This window comes from Hyla sarda, chromosome 5, assembly GCF_029499605.1.
Source record: "Hyla sarda isolate aHylSar1 chromosome 5, aHylSar1.hap1, whole genome shotgun sequence".
Lineage (NCBI taxonomy): Eukaryota > Metazoa > Chordata > Amphibia > Anura > Hylidae > Hyla > Hyla sarda.
The window spans coordinates 5,713,997-5,736,312 of record NC_079193.1 but is presented as its reverse complement, the minus strand read 5'-3'; the positions used below and the strand labels follow the sequence as shown (position 1 = coordinate 5,736,312).

At 49.5% G+C, this 22,316-nt stretch overlaps 1 protein-coding gene across 5 annotated transcripts in view; it reads left to right on the top strand.

Annotated features, from left to right (window-relative positions):
* Window positions 1–22,316, top strand: part of CNBD2 (cyclic nucleotide binding domain containing 2) — an 82,693-nt gene that overhangs the window by 39,450 nt on the left and 20,927 nt on the right. For all 5 annotated transcript variants that reach the window (XM_056518746.1, XM_056518745.1, XM_056518747.1 and 2 more), the window contains 6 exons: window positions 5,790–5,939; window positions 12,214–12,288; window positions 12,377–12,540; window positions 14,125–14,281; window positions 16,255–16,406; window positions 18,097–18,235. In XM_056518746.1, the coding sequence (XP_056374721.1) occupies window positions 5,790–5,939; window positions 12,214–12,288; window positions 12,377–12,540; window positions 14,125–14,281; window positions 16,255–16,406; window positions 18,097–18,235 (837 nt within the window). The remainder of the gene's footprint in view (window positions 1–5,789; window positions 5,940–12,213; window positions 12,289–12,376; window positions 12,541–14,124; window positions 14,282–16,254; window positions 16,407–18,096; window positions 18,236–22,316) is intronic.

Genomic DNA, 22,316 nt, shown 5'->3' with positions numbered 1-22,316 from the left:
TAATGTGAAGCCCCTCAGGCTGCGGCACTTAGGAATTTTCTACAATTTGAGGATTTTTTTTACTTTAAAGGAGATGTCTCATACAAAACAAACTATGGCTCCTCCATAGGGGATATGTTTTTTTGACATATCCTTAAGGCTAGGGTCAACACAGGTTTTTTATGGAATTTTTTGGAGTCAAAATAAGAAGCGGATCCAACAGGATGAAGTACAAGTCCTTCTTTTATATTCCTTACTAGCTGAGTACTCGGTGTTGCCCGGTTTTTCCTTCCTAATCCTTGTTGGGGAGGAAAATAAACAGAGGAGGAAACTTTTGACTTTATATCCAGTCCTCATATATTGTTGTCATAACCCAACCCCATATCCCGTCCTCCTATCCCGTCCTCCTATCTCAACCTCCTTTCCCGTTCTCCTTTCCTGTCCTCCTATCCCGTCCTCCTATCCCGACCTCCTATCCCGTCCTCCTATCCCGACCTCCTATCCCGACCTCCTATCCCGTCCTCCTATCCCGTCCTCCTATCTCGACCTCCTATCCCGTCCTCCTATCTCGACCTCCCATCCAGTCCTCCTATCACGACCTCCTATCCCGTCCTCCTATCCCGTCCTCCTATCTCGACCTCCTATCCCGTCCTCCTATCTCGACCTCCCATCCAGTCCTCCTATCACGACCTCCTATCCCGTCTTCCTACCCATCCTCCTATTCCGTCCTCTTATACCGTCCTCCTATCTCGACCTCCTATCCCGTCTTCCTACCCGTCCTCCTATTCCGTCCTCTACCGTCCTCCTATCTCGACCTCCTATCCCGACCTCCTATCCTGACCTCCTATCCCGTCCTCCGGCTGCAGTAAACTACAGTGGCCGTATTCAAATAAATGCCAGAAATAATTCTGTGTGGAAATCTAGCCTTAATGTGAATTATTTTTCTTTATTATATTCTTAGACATTTATCTATCTATCTATCTATCTATCTATCTATCTCATATATATCTATCTCATATCTATCTATCTCATATCTATCTCATATCTATCTATCTATCTATCTATCTATCTCATATCTATCTATCTATCTATCTATCTCATATCTATCTATCTCATATCTATCTATCTATCTCATATCTATCTATCTATCTATCTATCTCATATCTATCTATCTATCTATCTCATATCTATCTATCTCATATCTATCTATCTATCTCATATATATCTATCTCATATCTATCTATCTATCTCCTATGTATCTATCTCCTATGTATCTATCTCATATCTATCTATCTATCTATCTATCTCATATATATCTATCTATCTCATATCTATCTATCTCATATCTATCTCATATCTATCTATCTATCTCATATCTATCTATCTCATATCTATCTATCTCATATCTATCTATCTCATATCTATCTATCTCATATATATCTATCTATCTATATCTATCTCATATCTATCTGTATTAGTTATATAACATGCAGTTGCAGTAGGTGACAGTGTGATCGGTGACCTTCGGACAGATGCTTATGAGTGACCCCCCCCCCGTTTGTCGCGGTGTTGTGCCCGGCTCTCTGTTGGGCTGTAATAAGTGCCAGACAGATATTACAGGGTCCCTGATAATTACAGGGACATGTGACATCAATAACGTGTCATTATACCCTCAGAGTTACCATAGAACTATCAGCACTGGTCCAGCCGCCTCACATGACCTGTATATATGACACCTCTTATATACAAATGCGCTGACACAAACTATTATTCCATCACAAACAACCTTGTTACCAGATACATCCAATGGAGCAATCAGTGACCTCTGCTCAACCTACGGTTATATATGGGGAAATACGTATGTAACAATTCACCTACACATATGTCTGCAGACAGGTGGGGGGGACTATGTCTACTGACAGGTGGGGGGGGACTATGTCTGCTGACAGGTGGTGGGACTATGTCTACTGACAGGTGGGGGGGGGACTATGTCTGTAGACAGGTGGTGGGACTATGTCTACTGACAGGTGGGGGGGGGGACTATGTCTGCTGACAGGTGGTGGGACTATGTCTACTGACAGGTGGGGGGGGGACTATGTCTGCTGACAGGTGGGGGGGGGGGACTATGTCTGCTGACAGGTGGGGGGGACTATGTCTGCTGACAGGTGGGGGGGGACTATGTCTGCTGACAGGTGGGGGGGGGACTATGTCTGCTGACAGGTAGGGGGGACTATGTCTACTGACAGGTGGCAGGGGGGGACTATGTCTGCTGACAGGTGGTGGGGGGACTATGTCTGCTGACAGGTGGTGGGGGGACTATGTCTACTGACAGGTGGGGGGGACTATGTCTACTGACAGGTGGGGGGGACTATGTCTACTGACAGGTGGGGGGGGACTATGTCTGCTGACAGGTGGGGGGGGGACTATGTCTGCTGACAGGTGGGGGGGGACTATGTCTGCTGACAGGTGGGGGGACTATGTCTGCTGACAGGTGGGGGGACTATGTCTGCTGACAGGTGGGGGGACTATGTCTGCTGACAGGTGGCAGGGGGGACTATGTCTGCTGACAGGTGGCAGGGGGGACTATGTCTGCTGACAGGTGGCAGGGGGGACTATGTCTGCTGACAGGTGGCAGGGGGGACTATGTCTGCTGACAGGTGTGGGGGACTATGTCTGCTGACAGGTGTGGGGGACTATGTCTGCTGACAGGTGGCAGGGGGGACTATGTCTGCTGACAGGTGGCAGGGGGGACTATGTCTGCTGACAGGTGTGGGGGACTATGTCTGCTGACAGGTGTGGGGGACTATGTCTGCTGACAGGTGGCAGGGGGGACTATGTCTGCTGACAGGTGGCAGGGGGGACTATGTCTGTTGACAGGTGGGGGGACTATGTCTGCTGACAGGTGGCAGGGGGGACTATGTCTGCTGACAGGTGGCAGGGGGGACTATGTCTGCTGACAGGTGGCAGGGGGGACTATGTCTGCTGACAGGTGGCAGGGGGGACTATGTCTGCTGACAGGTGGCAGGGGGGACTATGTCTGCTGACAGGTGGCAGGGGGGACTATGTCTGCTGACAGGTGGGGGACTATGTCTACTGACAGGTGGGGGGGGGACTATGTCTGCTGACAGGTAGGGGGGACTATGTCTACTGACAGGTGGTGGGGGGACTATGTCTGCTGACAGGTGGTGGGGGGACTATGTCCACTGACAGGTGGGGGGGACTATGTCTACTGACAGGTGGGGGGGGACTATGTCTACTGACAGGTGGGGGGGACTATGTCTGCTGACAGGTGGGGGGGGCTATGTCTGCTGACAGGTGGGGGGGGGACTATTTCTGCTGACAGGTGGGGGGGACTATGTCTGCTGACAGGTGGGGGGGACTATGTCTGCTGACAGGTGGGGGGACTATGTCTGCTGACAGGTGGGGGGACTATGTCTGCTGACAGGTGGGGGGGACTATGTCTGCTGACAGGTGGCAGGGGGGACTATGTCTGCTGACAGGTGGCAGGGGGGACTATGTCTGCTGACAGGTGGCAGGGGGGACTATGTCTGCTGACAGGTGGCAGGGGGACTATGTCTGCTGACAGGTGGCAGGGGGACTATGTCTACTGACAGGTGGCAGGGGGGACTATGTCTGCTGACAGGTGTGGGGGACTATGTCTGCTGACAGGTGTGGGGGACTATGTCTGCTGACAGGTGGCAGGGGGGACTATGTCTGCTGACAAGTGGCAGGGGGGACTATGTCTGCTGACAGGTGGCAGGGGGGACTATGTCTGCTGACAGGGGGGGGGGACTATGTCTGCTGACAGGTGGCAGGGGGGACTATGTCTGCTGACAGGTGGGGGGGGACTATGTCTGCTGACAGGTGGTGGGGACTATGTCTACTGACAGGTGGTGGGGGGACTATGTCTGCTGACAGGTGGCAGGGGGGACTATGTCTGCTGACAGGTGGGGGGGACTATGTCTGCTGACAGGTTGTGGGGGGACTATGTCTGCTGACAGGTGGGGGGGGACTATGTCTACTGACAGATGGCGGGGGGGACTATGTCTGCTGACAGGTGGGGGGGACTATGTCTGCTGACAGGTGGGGGGGGACCATGTCTACTGACAGGTGGCAGGGGGGACTATGTCTGCTGACAGGTTGCAGGGGGGACTATGTCTGCTGACAGGTGGGGGGGGGACTATGTCTGCTGACAGGTGGGGGGGACTATGTCTGCTGACAGGTGGGGGGGGACTATGTCTGCTGACAGGTGGGGGGGACTATGTCTGCTGACAGGTGGGGGGGACTATGTCTGCTGACAGGTGGGGGGGGACTATGTCTGCTGACAGGTGGCAGGGGGGACTATGTCTTCTGACAGGTGGGGGGGACTATGTCTGCTGACAGGTGGTGGGGGGGCTATGTCTGCTGACAGGTGGGGGGGGACTATGTCTACTGACAGGTGGGGGGGACTATGTCTGCTGACAGGTGGCAGGGGGGACTATGTCTGCTGACAGGTGGGGGGGGGACTATGTCTGCTGACAGGTGGGGGGGGGACTATGTCTGCTGACAGGTGGGGGGGGCTATGTCTGCTGACAGGTGGTGGGGGGACTATGTCTGCTGACAGGTGGGGGGGACTATGTCTGCTGACAGGTGGGGGGACTATGTCTGCTGACAGGGGGTGGGGGGACATTGTCTGCTGACAGGTGACGGGGGGACTATGTCTGCTGACAGGTGGCGGGGGGCTATGTCTGCTGACAGGTGGCAGGGGGGACTATGTCTACTGACAGCTGGCAGGGGGGACTATGTCTACTGACAGGTGGGGGGACTATGCCTGCTGACAGGTTACTGGGGGGACTATGCCTGCTGACAGGTTACTGGGGGGACTATGTCTGCTGACAGGTGGCAGGGGGGACTATGTCTGCTGACAGGGTACTGGGGGGACTATGTCTGCTGACAGGTGGCAGGGGGGACTATGTCTGCTGACAGGTGGCAGGGGGGACTATGTCTGCTGACAGGTGGCAGGGGGGACTATGTCTGCTGACAGGTGGCAGGGGGGACTATGTCTGCTGACAGGTGGCAGGGGGAACTATGTCTGCTGACAGGTGGCAGGGGGGACTATGTCTGCAGACAGGTGGCGGTCGGACTATGTCTACTGACAGGTGGCAGGGGGGACTATGTCTACTGACAGGTGGCAGGGGGGACTATGTCTACTGACAGGTGGCAGGGGGGACTATGTCTGCTGACAGGTGGTAGGGGGGACTATGTCTGCTGACAGGTGGCAGGGGGGACTATGTATGCTGACAGGTGGCGGTCGGACTATGACTGCACAGCTCATAGTGGTGCGGTCATGGAGGTGACAACATGTCAATAAGTGTTATTGAAGAAAATCTTTAGAGATCAGTGAGAAGACAATGGAGCTCTGTGTGGGGCCCGGTGCTCTATACAGGGGGCCCATAGAGATAGCAGGGACAGGAATGTGAGTTTCGATGGCTGCTGTTTCCTCCTTCATCTGGATCACTGATCTGCCGTTAGTTGTCATAGAGCTTCAGGATAAACACGTTAGTCAATATCTCAGTGTCGTCAAGGGGCCCGTGTGTGACAGGGGCCGACAGGAGTGACAGTGCTGAGCGTCTTCTCTGTATCCAGGCACAGGGTTCTGCTGAGCTGCTGTATCTAAGCTTATCATGTGTGATAATACCTGCTGAGTCAATGTATCTAAGCCAATCATATGTACTATTGTCTGCTGAGCTGCTGTATCTAATCCTATGGTGTGTGATACAGTCACGCAGCACTGCACCCCCATCATGTATTATTAGTCAATCTCTTTGCAGACTTTCCAGCACCTGGTGCGCCGGGTCATGCAGTTACAGGCCGCCATCCGGGGCTTCATCCATACGGCGGAGGAAGCGAGGGGGTCGTCCTTCTGGGGGGACGTTGAGGTGTCAGGATTTCCATGTCAGGATCGCAGTTATGAGGAGGAGGTCAGTGCACTGATACCCAGAGGTGACCGTATATACAATGTATACAATGTATACACTACAGCGAAGGAAAAAAGTATTTGATCCGTCTGTAATGATCCGTCTATAATTTTAATGGTCGGTTTATTTGAACAGTGAGAGACAGAACAACAAATATCCTATAAAACACATTTAATAAAAGATATAAATTGATTTGCATTTTATTCAGTGTAAAAAGTATTTGACCCCTTTGCTAAACATGACTTAGTCCTTGGTGGTAAAACCCTTGTTGGCGATCACAGAGGTCGGAGTTTCTTGTAGTGGCACCCAGGTTTGCAGACATCTCAGGAGGATTCTTGTCCCTCTCTCAGTCATTAAAGGGGTACTCCGCAATCTCCCTGCTGCACCCGTCATTCGCTTAGAGCGTTGGGTGCAGCGCCGGAGGCACATGTCACAGCCATTCCCCGCTCATGAAGTCATGGCCCCGCCCCCTCAATCGAGGTCTATGGGAGGGGACGTGACTGAGTGAAGTTCGCTCTGTGCGCCGGATGTCTGGGGTGCTGCAGTCGAGATCGCGGGATTCCCCATTGGATAGGGGATAAGACGTCTAGTGGCGGAGTACCCCTTTAAGGTTTCGGGGCTGACGCTTGGCAACTGGAGCCTTTAGCTTCACCACAGATTGTCTATGGGATTAATGTCTGGATACTTGCTGGGTCACTGCAGGACATGTGCTTCTTTATAAGCCTCCTTTGTTGCCTTGGCGTGTTTTTGGGTCTTTGTCATGCTGGAAAACCCATCCACCACCCATATCCAATGCCCTGGCTGAAGGAAGAAGGATCTCACCCATGATGTTACATGGCCCCATCCATGGTTCCTTTGATGAGGTTAAGATGCCCTGTCCCCTTAGCCAAAAAATACCCCAAAGCATAATGTTTCCATCTCTATATTTGATGGGTGGGGATGGTGTTCTTGGGGTCCGAGGCAGCTTTTCTCCTACAAACACAGTGAGTTGAGTTGATGCCAAAGAGCTGGATATTGGTGTCTAAACACTTTCACCCAGTTCTCCCTGAATCACTCAAATGTTCATTGATAAACTTCAGACGGTCCTGTACATGATCTTTCTCCATCAGACGGTCCTGTACATGATCTTTCTCCATCAGACGGTCCTGTACATGATCTTTCTCCATCAGACGGTCCTGTACATGATCTTTCTCCATCAGATGGTCCTGTACATGATCTTTCTCCATCAGACGGTCCTGTACATGATCTTTCTCCATCAGACGGTCCTGTACATGATCTTTGTCCATCAGACGGTCCTGTACATGATCTTTCTCCATCAGACGGTCCTGTACATGATCTTTCCCCATCAGATGGTCCTGTACATGATCTTTCTCCATCAGACGGTCCTGTACATGATCTTTGTCCATCAGACGGTCCTGTACATGATCTTTGTCCATCAGACTGTCCCCTACATGATCTTTGTCCATCAGACGGTCCTGTACATGATCTTTCTCCATCAGACGGTCCTGTACATGATCTTTCTCCATCAGACGGTCCTGTACATGATCTTTCTCCATCAGACGGTCCTGTACATGATCTTTCTCCATCAGACCGTCCTGTACATGATCTTTCTCCATCAGACGGTCCTGTACATGATCTTTGTCCATCAGACAGTCCTGTACATGATCTTTCTCCATCAGACGGTCCTGTACATGATCTTTCTCCATCAGACGGTCCTGTACATGATCTTTCCCCATCAGACGGTCCTGTACATGATCTTTCTCCATCAGACGGTCCTGTACATGATCTTTGTCCATCAGACGGTCCTGTACATGATCTTTGTCCATCAGACTGTCCCCTACATGATCTTTGTCCATCAGACGGCCCTGTACATGATCTTTCTCCATCAGACGGTCCTGTACATGATCTTTCTCCATCAGACGGTCCTGTACATGATCTTTCTCCATCAGACGGTCCTGTACATGATCTTTCTCCATCAGACCGTCCTGTACATGATCTTTCTCCATCAGACCGTCCTGTACATGATCTTTGTCCATCAGACAGTCCTGTACATGATCTTTCTCCATCAGACGGTCCTGTACATGATCTTTCTCCATCAGACGGTCCTGTACATAATCTTTCCCCATCAGACGGGTCTGTACATGATCTTTCTCCATCAGACAGTCCTGTACATGATCTTTCTCCATCAGACCGTCCTGTACATGATCTTTCTCCATCAGACGGTCCTGTACATGATCTTTCTCCATCAGACGGTCCTGTACATGATCTTTCTCCATCAGACGGTCCTGTACATGATCTTTCTCCATCAGACCGTCCTGTACATGATCTTTCTCCATCAGACGGTCCTGTACATGATCTTTCTCCATCAGACGGTCCTGTACATGATCTTTCTCCATCAGACGGTCCTGTACATGATCTTTCTCCCTCAGATGGTCCTGTACATGATCTTTCTCCATCAGACGGTCCTGTACATGATCTTTGTCCATCAGACGGTCCTGTACATGATCTTTCTCCATCAGACGGTCCTGTACGTGATCTTTCCCCATCAGATGGTCCTGTACATGATCTTTCCCTATCAGACGGTCCTGTACATGATCTTTCTCCATCAGACGGTCCTGTACATGATCTTTCTCCATCAGACGGTCCTGTACATGATCTTTCTCCATCAGACGGTCCTGTACATGATTTTTCTCCATCAGACGGGCCTGTACATGATCTTTCTCCATCAGACGGTCCTGTACATGATCTTTCTCCATCAGACGGTCCTGTACATGATCTTTCTCCATCAGATGGTCCTGTACATGATCTTTCTCCATCAGACGGTCCTGTACATGATCTTTCTCCATCAGACGGTCCTGTACATGATCTTTCTCCATCAGACGGTCCTCTACATGATCTTTCTCCATCAGTCGGTCCTGTACATGATCTTTCTCCATCAGTCGGTCCTGTACATGATCTCCCTACATCAGACGGTCCTGTACATGATCTTTCTCCATCAGTCGGTCCTGTACATGATCTCCCTACATCAGACGGACCTGTACATGATCTTTCTCCATCAGTCGGTCCTGTACATGATCTCCCTACATCAGACGGTCCTGTACATGATCTTTCTCCATCAGACGGTCCTGTACATGATCTTTCTCCATCAGACGGTCCTGTACATGATCTTTCTCCATCACACAGTCCTGTACATGATCTTTCTCCCTCAGACGGTCCTGTGCATGATCTTTCTCCATCAGACGGTCCTGTACATGATCTTTCTCCATCAGACGGTCCTGTACATGATCTTTCTCCATCAGACGGTCCTGTACATGATCTTTCTCCATCAGACGATCCTGTACATGATCTTTTTCCATCAGAGGGGCCTGTACATGATCTTTCTCCATCAGACGGTCCTGTACATGATCTTTCTCCCTCAGACGGTCCTGTACATGATCTTTCTCCATCAGACAGTCCTGTACATGATCTTTGTCCATCAGACGGTCCTGTACATGATCTTTCTCCATCAGATGGTCCTGTACATGATCTTTCTCCCTCACACGGTCCTGTACATGATCTTTCTCCATCAGACGGTCCTGTACATGATCTTTCTCCATCAGACGGTCCTGTACATGATCTTTCTCCATCAGACGGTCCTGTACATGATCTTTCTCCATCAGACGGTCCTGTACATGATCTTTCTCCATCAGACGGTCCTGTACATGATCTTTCCCCATCAGATGGTCCTGTACATGATCTTTCTCCATCAGACGGTCCTGTACATGATCTTTGTCCATCAGACGGTCCTGTACATGATCTTTGTCCATCAGACTGTCCCCTACATGATCTTTGTCCATCAGACGGTCCTGTACATGATCTTTCTCCATCAGACGGTCCTGTACATGATCTTTCTCCATCACACAGTCCTGTACATGATCTTTCTCCCTCAGACGGTCCTGTGCATGATCTTTCTCCATCAGACGGTCCTGTACATGATCTTTCTCCATCAGACGGTCCTGTACATGATCTTTCTCCATCAGACGGTCCTGTACATGATCTTTCTCCATCAGACGATCCTGTACATGATCTTTTTCCATCAGAGGGGCCTGTACATGATCTTTCTCCATCAGACGGTCCTGTACATGATCTTTCTCCCTCAGACGGTCCTGTACATGATCTTTCTCCATCAGACAGTCCTGTACATGATCTTTGTCCATCAGACGGTCCTGTACATGATCTTTCTCCATCAGATGGTCCTGTACATGATCTTTCTCCCTCACACGGTCCTGTACATGATCTTTCTCCATCAGACGGTCCTGTACATGATCTTTCTCCATCAGACGGTCCTGTACATGATCTTTCTCCATCAGACGGTCCTGTACATGATCTTTCTCCATCAGACGGTCCTGTACATGATCTTTCTCCATCAGACGGTCCTGTACATGATCTTTCTCCATCAGACGGTCCTGTACATGATCTTTCTCTATCAGACGGTCCTGTACATGATCTTTCTCCATCAGATGGTCCTGTACATGATCTTTCTCCCTCAGACGGTCCTGTACATGATCTTTCTCCATCAGACAGTCCTGTACATGATCTTTGTCCATCAGACGGTCCTGTACATGATCTTTCTCCATCAGATGGTCCTGTACATGATCTTTCTCCCTCACACGGTCCTGTACATGATCTTTCTCCATCAGACGGTCCTGTACATGATCTTTCTCCATCAGACGGTCCTGTACATGATCTTTCTCCATCAGACGGTCCTGTACATGATCTTTCTCCATCAGACGGTCCTGTACATGATCTTTCTCTATCAGACGGTGCTGTACATGATCTTTCCCCATCAGATGGTCCTGTACATGATCTTTCCCCATCAGACGGTCCTGTACATGATCTTTCTCCATCAGACAGTCCTGTACATGATCTTTCTCCATCAGACGGTCCTGTACATGATCTTTCTCCATCAGACGGTCCTGTACATGATCTTTCTCCATCAGACGGTCCTGTACATGATCTTTCTCCATCAGACGGTCCTGTACATGATCTTTCTCCATCAGACTGGTCTGTACATGATCTTTCTCCATCAGACGGTCCTGTACATGATCTATCCCCATCAGACGGTCCTGTATATGATCTTTCTCCATCAGATGGTCCTGTACATGATCTTTCTCCATCAGACGGTCCTGTACATGATCTTTCTCCATCAGACGGTCCTGTACATGATCTTTCCCCATCAGACGGTCCTGTACATGATCTTTCTCCATCAGATGGTCCTGTACATGATCTTTCTCCATCAGACGGTCCTTTACATGATCTTTCTCCATCAGACGGTCCTGTACATGATCTTTCTCCATCAGACGGGTCCTATACATGATCTTTCTCCATCAGACGGTCCTGTACATGATCTTTCTCCATCAGACGGTCCTTTACATGATCTTTCTCCATCAGACGGTCCTGTACATGATCTTTCTCCATCAGACTGGTCTGTACATGATCTTTCTCCATCAGACGGTCCTGTACATGATCTATCCCCATTAGACGGTCCTGTACATGATCTTTCTCCATCAGATGGGTCCTGTACATGATCTCTCTCCATCAAATGGGCCTGTGCATTCTTGAGCAGGGGGACCTTGCGGGTTCTGCAGAATTTCATTACTTCACTATATAATGTGTTACCAATTGATTTCTTGGTGACTTTGGTCCCATCTGCCTTGAGATCATTGACAAGATCCTCCCTTGTATTCTGGGTTCTCATCATTTTCATGATCATTGAAACTTTACGAGGTGAGATCTTACATGGAGCCCCCGACCGATGGAGATGGACAGAGATTTTGTGTTTCTTCCATTTACCAATAATGGCACCAACACTTGTAAACTTCTCACCAAGCTGCTTGTCGAGGATCTTGTAGCCCATTCTAGTCTTATGTAGGTCACAATCTTGTCCCTGACATCCTTGGACAGTTCTTTGGTGTCGGACATGGTGGAGAGTTTGGAATCTGATCGATTGATTCTGTGTTGTCTTTTATACAGGTAACTATCCCTTTAATCTCAGCTTGTTAAATGAATAAAATACAGCTATGACTCAGACATGATATTGATTGATAGGGGGTCAAATACTTATTCATTTGCAATTTAATTCATAACTTATATGAAATGCATTTTTCTGGATTTTTTGTTGTTATACCGACCATTAATATTATAGACGGATCATTTCTTGTCTGATCAGCAGTTTTTTTTTTACTGTATACATGTACAGCGTGCGTGTTATATAAATGTTTGTACATTATGTTCCTAGGAGAAAAACGGTAAGAAAAAGAAAAAGGAAGCTGAGCTTGCATTTGACGCAACTTTCTTCAAGAGCCAGTATGAGGTGGGCAGGGTGTGATTCTAAGCACTGGCATTAGGGGGCAGTGTAGAGCTCAGAGGTTTCTCACAGGGGCTTCTGGTTGTTCTTGCAGTTTACGTTCCCTGAGAAGGCAATGGCGGCGGCTCTGCAGAGGCCGGAGGATCGATCGGAACGTGACATCCGCTTCATCCGCAGCATGATGATGGGGATCCTGAGCTTCCGCAGATACAGCACCCAGATGCAGCACATGCTGGCTCGAGTGGTCTATTACAGGAGGTCAGTGCGGAGGGCACAGAGGGCCATGGTGGTCTATTACAGGAGGTCAGTGCGGAGGGCACAGAGGGCCATGGTGGTCTATTACAGGAGGTCAGTGCGGAGGGCACAGAGGGCCATGGTGGTCTATTACAGGAGGTCAGTGCGGAGGGCACAGAGGGCCATGGTGGTCTATTATAGGAGGTCAGTGCGGGTGACACAGAGGGCCATGGTGGTCTATTACAGGAGGTCAGTACGGAGGGCACAGAGGGCCATGGTGGTCTATTATAGGAGGTCAGTGCGGAGGGCACAGAGGGCCATGGTGGTCTATTACAGGAGGTCAGTGCGGAGGGCACAGAGGGCCATGGTGGTCTATTACAGGAGGTCAGTGCGGAGGGCACAGAGGGCCATGGTGGTCTATTACAGGAGGTCAGTGCGGAGGGCACAGAGGGCCATGGTGGTCTATTATAGGAGGTCAGTGCGGGTGACACAGAGGGCCATGGTGGTCTATAATAGGAGGTCAGTGCAGGGTACACAGCAGGTCAGGGTGGTCTATTACAGGAGGTCAGTGTGGGGGGCACAGCAGGTCAGGGTGGTCTATTATAGGAGGTCAGTGCAGGGTACACAGCAGGTCAGGGTGGTCTATTACAGGAGGTCAGTGTGGGGGGCACAGCAGGTCAGGGTGGTCTATTACAGGAGGTCAGTGCAGGGTACAGCAGGTCAGGGTGGTCTATTACAGGAGGTCAGTGTGGGGAGCACAGCAGGTCAGGGTGGTCTATTACAGGAGGTCAGTGTGGGGGGCACAGCAGGTCAGGGTGGTCTATTACAGGAGGTCAGTGCGGGTGACACAGAGGGCCATGGTGGTCTATTATAGGAGGTCATTGGAGGGTACAGAGCAGGTCAGGGTGGTCTATTACAGGAGGTCAGTGCGGGGGGGGGGGGGGGGGCACAGCAAAATAGTAGGGGAGGGGAGAAACATCTGAAGGCGAAATTCCGAGTCCACACTCCACAGAAAAAATTGACTTGTCAGTTCGTTCTGCAGAAAAGCATTTCCCTCTATGGAGACGAAGCATTATCTGGTTTAAACATTTTTTATTGTTTTTTGAGAAAATTTTTACAACAAGAAATTTTGGCCAAAGAAAACCAAACATGGCCAAAAGAACATTACAAAACAATGTATCATATCCGTATAGAATTAGAATCGAACAAACACTCAGTAGTATTATAGTTTTTTTTATCTATAAAATGTAATAAAAAAACTATAAGGATATTGTATTGAGCGGTCCTAGTGCCGGCTTGTTCAGCCAGCGCCTGCTGCAGACAGAATGTCCGGTCGGTATTTTTGAAAATTTTGCCGTGTGAATTGGGCCTCAGTGTTTAGAATAATAGTCGTAATACCATGTGACTTCTCACAGCTGAACTCCTATTGATTTAAGTGTTCAGCATACACTACAGAAGAGGCCAGGGCCTATAGGTTCCTCTACAAATTATGGGGGATCCATATTGCCCCCCAGTTCAGTGGCCTAATGCAAAGGAATTGCCCAATGTGTACGGACAATTACATATAAAACATATAAAATTATTTTTGGTATTTCTGTGTCTTCGCAGGTTTGGACGTGGACGGGTTATTGTAAGGAAGGGACATCGGGGCGACAGCTTCTACTTTGTCTTCTCAGGCATCATTGCGGTGACACAAGATCAGGACGGCAGCAGCGCCCTCCTCGACCCAGAGCCCATCCTGCTGCACAAAGGCGCCAGTTTCGGGGTGGGTATCCTGTATTAATTTTTCTCTTTTGAGACAACAAAATTGCTCCTATAGCGCCACCGAAAGGAAGCTACTTGGTAAGTCATTGACCCTAAAAATGCAGTGTTAGTACCTTGTGTCCTGACTGTGGGGGGGTAAGTTTCTTCTTTTTCTGGAACTGGGATAGGGATGGGAGCCAAGATATTACCAGGATAAGGGATGGGAGCCAAGATATTACCGGGATAAGGGTGGGAGCCAAGATATTACCGGGATAAAGGGTGGGAGCCGAGATATTACCAGGATAAGTGTGGGAGCCAAGATATTACCGGGATAAGGGTGGGAACCAAGATATTACCGGGATAAGGGTGGGAGCCGAGATATTACCAGGATAAGGGTGGGAGCCGAGATATTACTGGGATAAGGGTGGGAACCAAACTATTACCGGGATAAGTGTGGGAGCCAAGATATTACCGGGATAAGGGTGGGAACCAAACTATTACCAGGATAAGGGTAGGAGCCAAGATAAGGGTGGGAGCCGAGATTTTACCGTGATAAAGGTGGTAGCCAAGATATTACTGGGATAAGGGTGGGAGCCAAGATATTACTAGGATAAGGGTGGGAGCCAAGATATTACCGGGATAAGGGTGGTAGCCAAGATATTACTGGGATAAGGGTGGGAGCCAAGATATTACCAGGATAAGGGTGGGAGCCAATATATTACCAGTATAAGGGTGGGAGCCAAGATATTACCGGGATAAGGGTGGGAGCCAAGATATTACCAGGATAAGGGTGGGAGCCAAGATATTACCGGGATAAGGGTGGGAGACAAGATATTACCGGGATACTGGTAGGAGCCAAGATATTACTAGGATAAGGGTGGGAGCCAAGATATTACCGGGATAAGGGTGAGAGACGAGATATTACCGGGATATGGGTGAGAGACGAGATATTACTGGGGTAAGAGTGGGAGCCAAGATATTACCGGGATAAGGGTGAGATATTACCGGGATAAGAGTGGGATCCAAGATATTACCGGGATAAGGGTGGGAGTCAAAATATTACTGGGATGAGGGTGGGAGCCGAGATATTACCTGGATAAGGGTGGGAGCCAAGATATTACTGGGATAAGGGTGGGAGCCAAGATATTACCGGGATAAGGGTGAGATATTACCGGGATAAGAGTGGGATCCAAGATATTACCGGGATAAGGGTGGGAGTCAAAATATTACTGGGATGAGGGTGGGAGCCGAGATATTACCTGGATAAGGGTGGGAGCCGAGATATTACCTGGATAAGGGTGGGAGCCAAGATATTACTGGGATAAGGGTGGGAGCCAAGATATTACCTGGATAAGGGTGGGAGCCAAGATATTACTGGGATAAGGGTGGGAGCCAAGATATTACCTGGATAAGGGTGGGAGCCAAGATATTACCGGGATAAGGGTGGGAGCCAAGATATTACCGGGATAAGGATGGGAGCCAAGATATTACCGGGATAAGGGTGGGATCCAAGATATTACCGAGATAAGGATGGGAGCCGAGATATTACCGGGATAAGGTCGGGAGCCAAAATATTACCGGGATAAGGTCGGGAACCAAGATATTACCGGGATAAAGGTGGGAGCCGAGATATTACCAGGAGAGTTTTTGGTGGGTAACCTAAACATGATGCCCATGAAAGTCAGTGACTAACCATGTAAAATGGCTGCATTGGGTCATTCAGAGCGAGATCTGCTCTCTGTACCCCTCTACCTAAATACTAGTGGTAGAACCTCTTCTGTGATCTGTGGCCAGGGGTTGTCCTCTGTCGGCATTGACTCACAGGGTGTTCACCTATAGATGGCGCTCTTCTTTTTGTAAGTGGGTATTGTCTAATGCCGCGGACTCCATCCTGACCATCATTACAGATGATCCTTTGATCTCATTGATCAGGGTCCTGAACCTGCATCTCCATATACAACTCACAATACAGAAAGTCTTTCCCCCTTTGTGCAGGAAGTGGCCTTACTGAAGGGTCTGCGGAGGAACGCCACCATCATCTGTATGGAGGAGACCGAATTCCTGGTGGTGGATCGGGCAGAGTTCTTCCAGAATAAACTGGACCAGGAGCTACAGAAAGAGCTGAAGTATAGATTCCAGATCTTCAGGTAATAGGACTCTGTATCACTCTCATCATCCCTGACCCCAGGAGCTCACAATCTAATCTCCTATCACATACAATGTATCACTCTCATCATCCCTGACCCCAGGAGCTCACAATCTAATCTCCTATCACATACAATGTATCACTCCCATCATCCCTGACCCCAGGAGCTCACAATCTAATCTCCTATCATACAATGTATCACTCCCATCATCCCTGACCCCAGGAGCTCACAATCTAATCTCCTATCATACAATGTATCACTCCCATCATCCCTGACCCCAGGAGATCACAATCTAATCTCCTATCATACAATGTATCACTCCCATCATCCCTGACCCCAGGAGCTCACAATCTAATCTCCTATCATACAATGTATCACTCCCATCATCCCTGACCCCAGGAGATCACAATCTAATCTATCATACAATGTATCACTCCCATCATCCCTGACCCCAGGAGATCACAATCTAATCTCCTATCACATACAATGTATCACTCCCATCATCCCTGACCCCAGGAGATCACAATCTAATCTCCTATCACATACAATGTATCACTCCCATCATCCCTGACCCCAGGAGATCACAATCTAATCTTCTATCATACAATGTATCACTCCCATCATCCCTGACCCCAGGAGATCACAATCTAATCTATCACATACAATGTATCACTCCCATCATCCCTGACCCCAGGAGCTCACAATCTAATCTCATATCACATAAAATGTATCACTCCCATCATCCCTGACCCCAGGAGATCACAATCTAATCTCCTATCATACAATGTATCACTCCCATCATCCCTGACCCCAGGAGCTCACAATCTAATCTCCTATCATACAATGTATCACTCCCATCATCCCTGACCCCAGGAGATCACAATCTAATCTATCATACAATGTATCACTCCCATCATCCCTGACCCCAGGAGCTCACAATCTAATCTATCATACAATGTATCACTCCCATCATCCCTGACCCCAGGAGCTCACAATATAATCTCCTATCATACAATGTATCACTCCCATCATCCCTGACCCCAGGAGCTCACAATCTAATTATATACAATGTATCACTCCCATCATCCCTGACCCCAGGAGCTCACAATCTAATCTCCTATCACATACAATGTATCACTCCCATCATCCCTGACCCCAGGAGCTCACAATCTAATCTCCTATCACATACAATGTATCACTCCCATCATCCCTGACCCCAGGAGGTCACAATCTAATCTCCTATCACATACAATGTATCACTCCCATCATCCCTGACCCCAGGAGCTCACAGTCTAATCTCCTATCACATACAATGTATCACTCCCATCATCCCTGACCCCAGGAGATCACAATCTAATCTCCTATCACATACAATGTATCACTCCCATCATCCCTGACCCCAGGAGATCACAATCTAATCTCCTATCATACAATGTATCACTCCCATCATCCCTGACCCCAGGAGCTCACAATCTAATCTCTTATCATACAATGTATCACTCCCATCATCCCTGACCCCAGGAGATCACAATCTAATCTCCTATCACATACAATGTATCACTCCCATCATCCCTGACCCCAGGAGATCACAATCTAATCTCCTATCACATACAATGTATCACTCCCATCATCCCTGACCCCAGGAGATCACAATCTAATTATATACAATGTATGATGACGTCTCTTGTAGATCACTGGATCTTTTCTCCACTTGGTCGGATGAGTCCCTGGAGACTTTGGCCGATCACTGTAAGACAGAAGAATGTCATCACAGCCAAGTCATGGTGACCGACACCCACGAAACCAAAAACATCATCTTTGTTACAAAGGTAATCTCTGGGAACCTGTGATCCTTGTGATCCACATCTGGTCTGATCAGTAGATCCCACCCATAGTTGTCACCTCAATATGGAGATGGTGGAGACATCCCGGCCAAGGTGATCACTGACATCTGCGGCAGCTCCCATGTCCTAGTGAAATATATTAAGCTTCCCACCATGTTACTAAATACATAAATCAGTAGATCCCTAGATCACAGTGGATAGATGACTGGATTACAAGGAGTCTGCATTGATTCTGTTTGTATCATTTACTTTGCATTGTGATCTAGTCATTTCATGCATCTTTCACACACGGCGACCATTATATAGATCCACAGCACACTGGATCCCTCCTTCTTTTCTCAGGGATCTGTTGAGATTTTTTTTAAGGTGATCTTGATGCAATTTTCCATAAAAAAAAAAAACATTTTGGGAAAATTTTTGTAAATTGCTTTTATTTTCAGCACTAACTCCTTGTGTAAACCTGCCTGACGGAATAATATAAGAATCCATTCCTCAATCATCAGATCACTAGATTACTAGATGACTGGATCACCACATTATTTCATTACAGATCATTCAGTGACCAGATTACTAGATGACTGAATCACCAATTTGTATTATTAGTAGATAACTGGATCACTAGATTACTTGGTGACTGGATGAACAGATCATCAGAGGATGATATCATTAGATGATAAGATCACCAGATTACTATATTAATTAGATGATTGGATGAACAGATTTCTTTGTTACTATACAAGAAGATTACCATATTCCTATACGAACAGGTCACCGATTACTTTATGACTAGATGATTGGATCGCTATATTACCAGATGACAACCAGATCACCAAATTATTATATTACTAGATCAAAAGATGACTTGATCACCAGATTACTATATTATTATGTGACCAGATCACCAGATAACAAGATATATATACACTGTTTAAAAAACTAAAGTGAACACTGCGATAACACATCCTAGATCTGAATGAACTAATCGTGTGAAATACTTTCGTCTTTACATAGTTGAATGCGCTGACAACAAAATCACCAAAAATTATCAATGGAAATCATCAACCCCTGGAGGTCTGGATATGGAGTCACCCTCAAAATCACAGAGGAAAACCCCACTACAGGCTGATCCAACTTTATGTAATGTCCTTAATACAAGTCCCAATGAGGCTCAGTAGTGTGTGTGGCCTCCACGTGCCCATATGACCTCCCTACAACACCTGGGCATGCTCCTGATGAGGTGGGGGATGGTCTCCTGAGGGATGTCCTCCCAGACCTGGACTAAAGCATCTGCCAACTCCTGGACAGTCTGTGGTGGATGGAGCGAGACGTCCCAGATGTGCTCAATCGGATTCAGGGGAACGGGCGGCCAGTCCATAGCATCAATGCCTTCCTCTTGTAGGAACTGCTGACACACTCCAGCCACATGAGGTCTAGCATTGTCTTGTAATAGGAGGAACCCAGGACCAACCGCACCAGCATATGGTCTCACAAGGGGTCTGAGGATCTCATCTCGGTACCTAATGGCAGTCAGGCTACCTCTGGCAAGCACATGGAGGGCTGTGCGGCCCCCCCAAAGAAATGCCACTGTTACGCCGAGCGCTCCGGGTCCCTGCTCCTCCCCGGAGCGCTCACGGCGTCTCTCTCCCTGCAGCGCCCCGGTCGGTCCCGCTGACCGGGAGCGCTGCACTGACATGGCCGTCGGGGATGCGATTCGCACAGCGGGAGGCGCCCGCTCGCGAATCGCATCCCAAGTCACTTACCCGTCCCGGTCCCCTGCTGTCATGTGCTGGCGCGTGCGGCTCCGCTCTCTAGGGCGCGCGCGCGCCAGCTCTCTGAGACTTAAAGGGCCAGTGCACCAATGATTGGTGCCTGGCCCAATTAGCTTAATTGGCTTCCACCTGCTCCCTGGCTATATCACATCACTTCCCCTGCACTCCCTTGCCGGATCTTGTTGCCTTGTGCCAGTGAAAGCGTTTAGTGTTGTCCAAAGCCTGTGTTACCTGAACTCCTGCTATCCATCTTGACTACGAACCTTGCCGCCTGCCCCGACCTTCTGCTACGTCTGACCTTGCCTCTGCCTAGTCCTTCTGTCCCACGCCTTCTCAGCAGTCAGCGAGGTTGAGCCATTGCTAGTGGATACGACCTGGTTGCTACTGCCGCAGCAAGACCATCCCGCTTTGCGGCGGGCTCTGGTGAAAACCAGTAGCCTCTTAGAACCGGTCCACCAGCACGGTCCACGCCAATCCCTCGCTGACACAGCGGATCCACAACCCGTAAGCCGAATCGTGACAGTAGATCCGGCCATGGATCCCGCTGAGGTGCCGCTGCCAAGTCTCGCTGACCTTACCACGGTGGTCGCTCAGCAATCGCAGCAAATTGCCCAACAAGAACAGCAGCTGTCGCAGTTGACCGCCGTGTTACAGCAACTTCTGCCTCTGCTACAGCAGCAACCATCTCCTCCGCCAGCTCCTGCACCTCCTCCGCAGCGAGTGGCCGCTCCTAGCCTCCGCTTGTCCCTGCCGGACAAATTTGATGGGGACTCTAGACTCTGCCGTGGATTTCTGTCTCAATGTTCCCTGCATATGGAGATGTTGTCGGACTTGTTTCCTACAGAACGGTCTAAGGTGGCGTTCGTAGTAAGCCTTCTTTCAGGAAAGGCCTTGTCTTGGGCCACACCGCTCTGGGACCGCAATGATCCTGCCACAGCCACAGTCCAGTCCTTCTTCGCTGAGGTCCGTAGTGTCTTCGAGGAGCCAGCCCGAGCCTCTTCTGCCGAGACTGCCCTGCTGAACCTGGTCCAGGGTAATTCTTCAGTGGGCGAGTATGCCATCCAATTTCGTACTCTTGCTTCCGAATTATCATGGAATAACGAGGCTCTCTGCGCGACCTTTAAAAAAGGCCTATCCAGTAACATCAAGGATGTGCTGGCCGCACGAGAGATTCCTGCCAACCTGCAAGAACTTATCCATTTGGCCACCCGCATTGACATGCGTTTTTCTGAGAGACATCAGGAGCTCCGCCAGGAAAAAGACTTAGATCTCTGGGCACCTCTCCCACAGCATCCTTTGCAGTCTACGCCTGGGCCTCCCGCCGAGGAGGCCATGCAAGTGGATCGGTCTCGCCTGACCCAGGAAGAGAGAAATCGCCGTAGGGAAGAAAATCTTTGTCTGTACTGTGCCAGTACCGAGCATTTCTTGGTGGATTGCCCTATTCGTCCTCCACGTCTGGGAAACGCACGCACGCACCCAGCTCACGTGGGTGTGGCGTCTCTTGGTTCAAAGTCGGCTTCTCCACGTCTCACGGTGCCCGTGCGGATTTCTCCTTCAGCCAACTCCTCCCTCTCAGCCGTGGCCTGCTTGGACTCTGGTGCCTCTGGGAATTTCATTTTGGAGTCTTTGGTGAATAAGTTCTGCATCCCGGTGACCCGTCTCGTCAAGCCGCTCTACATTTCCGCGGTCAACAGAGTTAGATTGGATTGCACCGTGCGTTACCGCACAAAACCCCTCCTGATGTCTATCGGACCCCACCACGAAAGGATTGAATTTTTCGTCCTTCCCAACTGCACCTCTGAGGTCCTCCTCGGTCTGCCATGGCTCCAGCTTCATTCTCCCACCCTTGACTGGACCACCGGGGAGATCAAGAACTGGGACTCTGCTTGCCACAAGAAATGCCTCTCCCCCCCTCCCAGTCCCGTCAGGCAAGCCTCAGTGCCTCCTCATGGCCCCCGTCCTGGTGTCACCCTGCCCTGTGCCAAGCTTCACCCTCTGCCCTCCCTCCCCATTCCCACTCCTGCTGTACTGCCTGCCTTTGAGGAAACCCTCCATTCTTTCCCGGTGTCCTCGTCCCAGGTAAAGCAGATGTCGGACAAAAAAAGGGGGAGACCTAAGGGGGGGGGTACTGTTACGCCGAGCGCTCCGGGTCCCTGCTCCTCCCCGGAGCGCTCACGGCGTCTCTCTCCCTGCAGCGCCCCGGTCGGTCCCGCTGACCGGGAGCGCTGCACTGACATGGCCGTCGGGGATGCGATTCGCACAGCGGGACGCGCCCGCTCGCGAATCGCATCCCAAGT